The sequence below is a fragment of the Aphidius gifuensis genome, linkage group LG6, assembly GCF_014905175.1.
Source record: "Aphidius gifuensis isolate YNYX2018 linkage group LG6, ASM1490517v1, whole genome shotgun sequence".
Taxonomy (NCBI): domain Eukaryota; kingdom Metazoa; phylum Arthropoda; class Insecta; order Hymenoptera; family Braconidae; genus Aphidius; species Aphidius gifuensis.
In genome coordinates this window covers 14,753,663-14,764,514 of record NC_057793.1, presented here as the reverse complement: position 1 = coordinate 14,764,514, position 10,852 = coordinate 14,753,663, and the positions used below count along the sequence as shown (strand labels likewise).

The following is a 10,852-nucleotide window of genomic DNA, read 5'->3' as shown; positions in this document are numbered from 1 at the left end:
TTCTTGAAAAATATCAGACGCTGGAATTGACAGTGAAACTGCATTAGCTGAAATACGAGAAGATGATGTGAAATCAATAATTGATGAAGAAATAGCCGAAGCAATATTCTGGAAAAAATGGATTGAGTACTTCCATGACGTAAGTAATTTTTTTGAATTTTATGACTAAATTTTGGTACGTAGAATCATATAATGTATAAGTGCATAAAAAGTCTATGTGTAGTGATTTGTTTTTGATAAAAAATTTTGTGAAATTTAATTTTTTATTGCTTTTCACTCGTTGTACTCATGACAGTTACAAAGTTCATGACTATTTGTCATGAATTAAAACAACAATACATCAGTTTTTATCATGTCATACTGCTAAAAATTGTCTTGCTTTTGTTTAATTAACAAGACATTCAAACCTGAAAGTCTAAAATAATAATAGCTTTTGTAAAATTTAATTTTTGATTTATTCAATTAAGAGAAAAAAAAAGAGATTTGTTTTTGATAAAAAATTTTGTGAAATTTAATTTTTTATTGCTTTTCACTCGTTGTACTCATGACAGTTACAAAGTTCATGACTATTTGTCATGAATTAAAACAACAATACATCAGTTTTTATCATGTCATACTGCTAAAAATTGTCTTGCTTTTGTTTAATTAACAAGACATTCAAACCTGAAAGTCTAAAATAATAATAGCTTTTGTAAAATTTAATTTTTGATTTATTCAATTAAGAGAAAAAAAAAGAGATTTGTTTTTGATAAAAAATTTTGTGAAATTTAATTTTTTATTGCTTTTCACTCGTTGTACTCATGACAGTTACAAAGTTCATGACTATTTGTCATTAATTAAAACAACAACAATACATCAGTTTTTATCATGTCATACTGCTAAAAATTGTCTTGCTTTTGTTTAATTAACAAGACATTCAAACCTAAAAGTCTAAAATAATAATAGCTTTTGTAAAATTTAATTTTTTATTTATTCAATTAGGAGAAAAAAAAAAGAGATTTGTTTTTGATAAAAAATTTTGTGAAATTTAATTTTTTATTGCTTTTCACTCGTTGTACTCATGACAGTTACAAAGTTCATGACTATTTGTCATGAATTAAAACAACAATACATCAGTTTTTATCATGTCATACTGCTAAAAATTGTCTTGCTTTTGTTTAATTCACAAGACATTCAAACCTAAAAGTCTAGAATAATAATAGCTTTTGTAAAATTTAATTTTTTATTTATTCAATTAGGAGAAAAAAAAAGAGATTTGTTTTTGATAAAAAATTTTGTGAAATTTAATTTTTTATTGCTTTTCACTCGTTGTACTCATGACAGTTACAAAGTTCATGACTATTTGTCATGAATTAAAACAACAATACATCAGTTTTTATCATGTCATACTGCTAAAAATTGTCTTGCTTTTGTTTAATTAACAAGACATTCAAACCTGAAAGTCTAAAATAATAATCGCTTTTGTAAAATTTAATATTTGATTTATTCAATTAAGAGAAAAAAAAAGAGATTTGTTTTTGATAAAAAATTTTGTGAAATTTAATTTTCTATTCATTCAATTGGGGAAAGAAGAATAGATATTTTTTTATTAATAAAAATTTTAATATTGATAATTCTCATATTGATATTTAGATTATCAACAAACTTAAATTATTTTGGAAAATTGTTGTACTCATAATGACAGTTACAAAGTTCATGACTATTTGTCATGAATTAAAACAACAATACATCAGTTTTTATCATGTCATACTGCTAAAAATTGTCTTGCTTTTGTTTAATTAACAAGACATTCAAACCTAAAAGTCTAAAATAATAATAGCTTTTGTAAAATTTAATTTTTTATTTATTCAATTAGGAGAAAAAAAAAGAGATTTGTTTTTGATAAAAAATTTTGTGAAATTTAATTTTCTATTCATTCAATTAGGAGAAAAAAAACAGAAGTTTTCATTATTTTTTTCTACTTTACAGAGAATTCGTATTGATGACGATCCAAACGAAAACAACTCAGCTATTCCCCAGACTAAAACAGGTGCGCAGACTCGTTTTATACATGAAATTTCAACGTCCAAATTAAGAACAATTTTAAATTATCATATGGATACGAAGTCTGTTCTTATGCAAACACAAAAAACTGGAAAATTCAATGAACAATATGCCCAGCTAGTTGTCAATCGTGTGGTTGAAACTTTGATCGACAAATTTGAACATAAGTAATTATAAATTTTTTGTTTTTGTTTTGTTATTAATGCATAATATTTTAAATTTTATATGTAATAATATTAATGATTCAATAATATTTATTTTTTTAATACACTTTTAGAAATTGGGACGAAGAGCACTTCGAAAAGATTGGCAAAAATCTAGCCACTATTTGTAATGCTAAAGACTCAGTATTTTGGTCTTTCAAGAAAGGAAAAATCCGTGAAAGATTCAAAAATTATACCCAAAAATGCTTGAAGATCCAAGGTCTTGTAAAGCAAAAGTCTAATAAAATCGATATTGATTTAAATGCCGTCAAATTACCTGAAATAAATGATGGTGAGTTTTTTCTATTTATTTTTTTTTTTAAATGTAATTTGATTTTTGATATTTCAAAACTTGTTATAAATAATATTGAGTTACATCGTTATTATATTATATATACGAACCCTTCAGATGTTAATATAGCTCTTAAATCTTAATGAATTTTTTTTTTTATTTTCAGATTCTGAAGTCAATAAAAGTATTGTTTGGCTAAAAAAAAATTCTGAAGGAGAACTTGAAGATATCATCAATCATTGGGTAAAAACTGAAGAATATAGGAAGCAATGGATGGATTTAAATAAAACCAAAACAGTTGAATTACTTCATCAAGATTGGCCAATTTTAATGAATCCTAAATATGGTCCTGACCTTGTTTCACATGATTTTGACAACATGAAAGTCAACGGTAACATCGATAGTAATTGGGATTCATTTTTTGAATATGTTCATGAAAATTTCAAGTGCAAATCACACAGTAAAGAATGTAAAAAAATTCTTGAGTGGACAGAAGTTTGCATCTCAACTTCAGGAGGCAAAATGATGTGCCAGTTAATACACCTTGCTTATTTATTTCCTTTAAGAGGAAATGGTAAACTTCAATCTGACTCCAAAGGAAAAGGAATAAGCATTGTAAATAGTACGAATTTGTCATGCAAAGGTATGCAATCAAAACACATTATAAAAAAAAAATTATTTTAATTCTCTAGCAAAACTTGTAAATGAACTTATTATTCAATTTTTTTGATTATTAAAAAAAAAAACAGACTGTAGCAGATATAGCGGAAATTCAAAAGAAAAAAATTGAAGAAGCTGGTCGGGCTAAACCACATCCATTCATCGTTGCTGTCAATGGTAGCGATTTGAATGAAGCCACATCATTCTTCGTCCTAATGGATAAATACACTTATCCAATGAAGTCACCGAAAGATGCAATTGATTTTTGTTTTAAATTATATCATACTCTATCTGCCGACTATCCTCCAGCAGCGAGACATGTTTGGCGCATGATTGAAATTGGGATATACCGATTTAAAAAGCCAGGATTCGAAGAAATTGCTTATTTAAAATCAACATTCGAACAATTGGAAGATAAATTTTTACTTAAAGAAGTTTTATCTCCATAAAATTTTTCATTTTATATTTCATATTTATAAGTAAGAAGATATATTATTTATGTGTTTATATATCTTATTTTTATATTTTTTTCAAGTATCAATAATTTTAAAATGTAATACTAGGGAAAAAAAAATTGATTGAATTGAATTTAATTAATTTGGTAATTGGCTATTGGGTGTTCCATTAAACTCAAGACAGTCAATTAATTTATAAACATTTTTTTTTAGAAAAAAAAAAAAAATTCAAGTATTGCCAGTTTCAGTATTGCCATATTGAAAAAGATGTATCCACAAGAAGTCGTTGAAAAAAAGTAATGTCATTATAATAACCGTATTAAAAGTCGTCCAAAAGTACAATTACCAGTTGAAGCATTATTATTCTACCATCAAGATTCATCAGCTAGTTTATTTGTTATTATTTTTACAATAATACATGCAATAATAATGCAATTATTTGGTCATATTGAATTACCAATGGATCTAGAAAAAAGATCAAATTTACCACCTGGTGTTTGTGAATATGTATTTGAACGTATTCATGGTGATACATCATCCATACCAGAGCAACTTGAACTATGTTAATAATTCGTGCACTTGACTGGTTACTACAATACGTATGACTATTATGTATATTATTATTTTTCGGTTCATAATCATTTACAAATTCACAAAAAGTTATTAAACAAAAAATGAAAGGATTACCAGCAAATACATGATGAATCGAATTAAAATTATTACATTATTTATGTCGTGTTAAAATTGAGAATATCGTAGATTTGCACTTGAAGCATACACTGATGTATTACATAAATAAAAATAAATAATTTCATTCAACTTTATGATATTGCACAAGATATATTAAATAAATTATCGAAAATAATGATGAAGTTGATGATAATTTTATTTTTATATTATTTAGAATACAAGTTTTTTGTTTTTGGTAACTCAGTTAACTCACATACTTCAAAATAAAATTAATTAATTTAATTAAAATTAATCCATAAAATTCATATAGATTAAAAGAATAATAGTGTGATTCACTTATTTATATAAATAGATATAATGAAAAACTTTATTTTCATTCCAAAAAATTACAGGAAAGAAATGGAAAAAATGATTTATTTGATTTGAACAAAAAAAAAAAAAAAATCGACAATTTATAAAACTTACTGACAAAGAAACAGTCTGTCTGTACAAGATTTAGTAATGATACAATTTTTTTTGTTATAATATTTATTACAATTTATTAAAAACAATTTATTTTTGAGTAATTTAATAAAGAATAATTCAAAGTAATATACGTAGTTCTTATTTTTGTTGAGATTTAAGATTTTTAATCGTAACGATTTCAGTTTGTTGTCATTATGTTTGTATGAAACACTCTATATCACATCTTTTAAGCAATATTATTATGTATTTATTAAATAAATAATGAATTTATAATAATTTTTTAAACTTTCACCTTACTTTACATCGATTTGAGCGCTCTAGTTGGTGAACTTTCAACTATAAAATTACTGGAATGTTACAAATGCCAACCGTATAAAGAAAAAATTCTTGAAAAAATACCTTAAATTTATCAGTCATACTTTTGCAAAAAGCTAAAACTAGAGTTAATAATATTAATAAAATAAAAGTATTTAATAAAATAGTAACTTTAATTTTTCGATTTTTGCAAAAGAAAAAATTTATAAATTTCAGATATTACAAAAAAAATTATTTAAGAATTTTTTGTTTCAAACAGTTGGCTATTTGGAAGATACATATGAGTGGGCTTTCGGCTGAGAGTGTCATCGTCAATCATCGTAGTATATCATAACTGCTCATTGTTGTTAATTGAATATTAGAAGTTTTACTCAGTTTTTCTATTTAATAAATTAAAAAAGTGTCTGATTTAAATTTAAAAGACAGATAAAATTACCTGATATTTATAATTTAAGATATATTTTGCCATTGGCTGATGCCTAATTTAATGTAACAAAAGCAGATTTTTTGACTGGTAAGTTTTTTTGAGGTTATATATGTTGTTTATTTTTATCCATACAAACGTCAAATGAATAAAAGTTCATTAATCCTCTAATGCTTGAATTATTTTTACCGTTTCAGAGCTTCTAAGAAAATTCAATTTTATTGGAGAATAAAAAGTCGATTTAAGCTTATTTACTTGCGCTCAACAAAATGAATTTATTGCAATGCCCAGCTTGCCTTGACAATGTTGAGTGTAATGAGTTTAAATCACATCAACGAAAATACCACAAAGACACCATATTAACTTCTGGCTGGCCCTGCAGTTTGTGTAAAAAAATAAATACATCATCTTCTAAATTATCTTCTCATATTGAAACGTTCCACAGTCAACTTGCACGACCAATCTCACCAATAATGTCAACAGATGTTTCTCAGTCACCAATGCTGCTAGACAATCATGAAAAAATTATTGAACAAAAAAATAAACGTAAGGAAATTCTATCAAGCTCTGGAACTAAAAAAAAAGTAAAACCTTCCACACTTGAATTGAATTATGATCAAGTTAATGAAGTGATAGCTAAAACTTTAGAAGATTTTACTTTAAAGTTGTACAGTAAGGCTAATTTATGCCGAGCTACGGCAATAAAAGTGATAAGAGATGTACAAGCGACAACAACAATAATAGTAGCTGAAATTCTAAAAACATTACAACCAACTTGTCTTTGCCATGAAAATGCTTCATTAGTATCAACAATAGTTAATCGAAATTTTGAAAAGTACAATACGGATTGGAAAGTGAATAAAAATGTAAAAGAAACAGATTGGTTCATTCCATCCAAAACAATACACCTTGATTCTCGTCTCGCTCCAAGAAAAAAAAAAGATGTCAAAGATTTGGTTATACGTGAAATTACTTTTGAAAGTGTTCCCATGACTCACGTTTTATCAAAATATCTATCAATTCCAGGAGTGTATGATGCAATAATTCAGCAAACAGTTCAGTGTGAGAATGCATTGGAAATTATTTCTCCAATGAACGGAACTACTTGGAAAAATATTAAATCAAATTTTGGTGATAAAACTGTACTTCCGCTACAACTATTTGTAGATGATTTTGAAATAAATAATTGTATTGGGTCACGGAGAAATACTGCAAAACAATGTGGAGTATATTATTCTTTGATGTGTATTCCAGATAAATACAAAAACTCATTACCAAACATATTGCTAGCACAGCTCCATAATGCGACAGAGCATCATAATCTTGACAACTTGTCATTTTTCAATAATATTATTGAGGAGCTAGAACATCTTGAAAATACAGGAATTACACTCAATATAAATGGCAAAGAAGAACAAGTTTATTTTGTATTATTAACGATTGCAGGAGACCATATGGGCCTGAACGCTCTACTGGGTTTTAAAAAGTCTTTTATTGCACAATATTGTTGTCGTTTCTGTATAGCGAATATTGATGAAAGAAAATCGTTAAAAGTTGTTAATTATGAATTACTAAGAACAAAAGAAAATTATCAAGAGCACCTACAACAATTAACTTTTGGCATAACTGAAGAGTGTATTTTTAATAGACTTTCTTCATATCACGTGTGTTTAAATATGTGTTCTGATTTAGACCATGATTTTTATGAAGGGATTTGTCGTTACGTCATAGGGGAAGTGATAAGTCATGGTGTAAAAGAAAAACATTACACTCTATCTCATCTTAACGAACGAATTGGTATGATTGATTGTATTCCAAACGTAAACGCAAATATTCCTATTATTCGGCAGTGTCATATTGATATGAAATATGTTAAATTGACAATGTCAGAAATGAAAACACTCATGCAATATTTGCCTTTTTATGTAGGTTTCCATGTACCAAAAACAAATACTTTTTGGAAAATGTATTTATCATTAAGAGAAATTTTATTAATAATTGAAGGTTCGAGTTTTGATGAGAAAAAATTATCCAAGCTTAAAAAATTGATACAGGATTTAATCAAACAATATAATAAAATTACTAATGATGATATTAAGTACAAATTCCATGTTTTGACCCACTACGTTGATATGATAATATCCCTGGGTCCTCCAGAATATTATTCAACTAGAAGGTTCGAGTCTAAACACCAAGTGTTAAAGAATATTGCTGATGCGACTAAATCACGTGTAAATCCACCTAAGACAATTGTTCCTAAAAATCAATTTATTCTCGCTGAACATATGGCTGATGATCAAATTTTATCAACCAGATTGAAGTGGGGACCGGAATTGATCAAAAATGACACTTGTGATAATTATATCCACGTCCAAAATTTAACACTTGAAATAGCACCAAAAAAAAGAATTTTTACACAATGGGCGAGTATTTACGGTACTCGATATGAAAGAAATCAATGCATACTGTTGAGCACGGACGAAAAACTCATTCAAAGGTTTGGAAAAATTATAGATCTAGCCATTGAAGAAGATGAAAGAATTCGGTTTTTTTTCAAAAATTTAATAACAAAAAAATATGATCGTCATTTACAAAGTTTTCTAGTTGAAGATACAAATGATTTAGGTACGATATTACAAGAAAATTTAAATGATTATAAACCTCGAAAAATAACTACACTGTCAGATGGCAAAAAATGGGTAATAGATGCTTTTTAAGATTAAAAAAACAATGTTCGTGTTGAGAATAATAAAATAATGTATTTATAATTAATAAATATAATAAATATTTATTTTCTCATTTTATATTTTTGATGGAAAAATATAATAAAGAAAAACTAATTTGAATAGTTATGTAACTTACTATTTGTGTTTATTTTTAAATTTTTTTTTTTTATAATTGTCGATAAATAATTAATAATATAAAAAACCCTACCATGAAATGAATAAAATTGGAATTGACTTTATCTTTAATTAAAAATTATTTTGATCATATGAAAAAAAGCGTAAGTCCTTGGACATAAGCCCTTTATCCTCTATTAAAGGTTGCTATACGCCCTCTTTTCTTTTTTTTCAAACTTTGAAATTAAATGAAACACCTAAAAATTGATGAATTTCCATTTACGCCTTTTTTCCGTTGATAAAAAAAAAAAATTCTTGAAAATGGCACTAACGCCCTTCTTCCAATAATGCAACGATATACAATTAATGTTTCATTCCTATATATTTTTTTATTTGTTGATTAATTTATTTTTTATAAGCTTATATTTTATCCGTTTGTATATGGAACATTTTCCTCTAGCGGAAAAATTCAAAACAATCTAAAATAAACTTTTTATTTTTTCAATGTGTCAGCCAGATTGTTTTGTTTGTTGATAAAATTATTTATCATTCATGAGTGTTTGCATAATGAAATTAGGTTATAAATTAATCAAATAAATGATATTGTTACGAATATGAAGTTAATCGCTCCCTCCTCCCTTATGATAGACAGAGACAGACAATAGAATTAGTTAATAACAAATGACGACCTTAGTAACGGGAAAGAGATGAGAGAAAGAGTTAAGTTGGCAGTTGCAATAGAATAGCAAATGAATAAAGACCTATTAATTTAAATAGAAAAGAGATATCTTTTATTTTAACCCTAAAACGTAACATTGGTGTCAGAAGAAAAATTGGAAATAAAATAGAAAGAAAGGATTAAATAATAAAATAAAAAATATAAATTCATTAAGATATTTGAGTTGAATTCTATTTTATTTTTAAAATAGTGAAACGCTCACAGAAGTAATATCAAAAATAAAATACAAAGAAAATAACGTGATTAATAAAAAAAAAAAAAAAAAAAAAAGTGATTAATTTGAATCAATATTAAAAAAGCGACCAACATCTAAATTAAAATGGCAAAAAATTTACAAGAATTCGACGATAAATTAAATGCATTTAGAAATTTAATCAGAAAGGAATTAGAAGAATCAAGAAAAATAATGAGAGAAGAAATAATACAGTTATTTAGAGAAAATAATTCACATCAAGAAAATAATAATTATAATAATAACAAATATAAGTACCATCATAAATATGAAAGAACTATTCTAAAAAATAATTATTATTGTGATAAAAACAAGACAAATGGAGAAAAAATTGATAAAAGTAAATCTGGAATTGTTTGTTTCAAATGCAAAAAATTCGGCCACTATGCAAATAGTTGTGATAAAAATAAAAAGAATCATTAAAATAAAACTAACTAAATAGTTTACATGTAAACAGAATTTATGCATACATGAAATAAAAATTAGAAGTTGTTACTTCTAGTAAAAGTAAGATGGGAATTTTAAAAAATGACCCTCGATGGACTGAGGTTCCTTGTTTCAGGTAGGAAGCAAGGTTAAAGGTAAAAAATGGCCCTCGATGGACTGAGGTTCCTTGTTTCAGGTAGGAAACAAAGTTTAAGGTAAAAATGGCCCTCGATGGACTGAGGTTCCTTGTTTCAGGTAGGAAACAAGGTTTAAGGTAAAAATGGCCCTCGATGGACTGAGGTTCCTTGTTTCGAGTAGGAAACAAGGTTGAGAAATAAATAAATAAAAATCCTAGGTAAAATTTTTAGTCACTGCCTTGGCATGATTCCTTGGAATCATGGCGGACGTGTTGTCCCTTTGATGAGAAATTCTCATCAATGGCCTGTATAAGAGCATGAATGTGACTTGGTTATTGATGGGTGTACACCACAGATTAAAATACTAGTAAAAATGATAATTGATGTTGTTTGTTTTTAAAGGACGCTTTGAAAACGAATAAATAATAACCATAATTATGCAAATTATATTTTTTTTTTTAGGTTTTCTTAATTTACTTATTTAGGTTGATATTATATTACATGGAGGAATAATTAAATTGCAATCATAAATACAATTAATCATCTAGGAGAAGACAAATATTTAGGAGAAGAATAAGTCAATAAAAAAAGATAGATTGACTGAAGATATTCTATTGACTGAACAAAATTGACTGTAGATATTAAATATAATTGTAAATGTTGTTCGTTCAGGGTTTTTACATTGGGTTTTCCCCTGAACCTTGAGTAAATACTGAACAACATCTTAGGATAACTCGAGAATCCCCAGTGGTCAAGGATCTGATTGATACAATCGGATTGTTGAACATTCTTGAGCTGTAGGTTACGGATTGTCGGGACGACAATCTTCATTGGGCGGAGGGTAGTGTTACGAATATGAAGTTAATCGCTCCCTCCTCCCTTATGATAGACAGAGACAGACAATAGAATTAGTTAATAACAAATGACGACC

General features: G+C 26.7%; 1 protein-coding gene across 1 annotated transcript; it reads left to right on the top strand.

Annotated features, from left to right (window-relative positions):
• Positions 1–491: 491 nt before the first annotated feature.
• On the top strand, positions 492–3,638 carry LOC122859557. The gene is made up of 4 exons (XM_044163221.1): positions 492–2,210; positions 2,321–2,538; positions 2,705–3,181; positions 3,288–3,638. The coding sequence occupies exons 1-4, from the start codon at positions 2,095–2,097 to the stop codon at positions 3,326–3,328; spliced, it is 852 nt and encodes a 283-aa protein (XP_044019156.1). The 5' UTR covers positions 492–2,094; the 3' UTR covers positions 3,329–3,638.
• Positions 3,639–10,852: the final 7,214 nt, after the last annotated feature.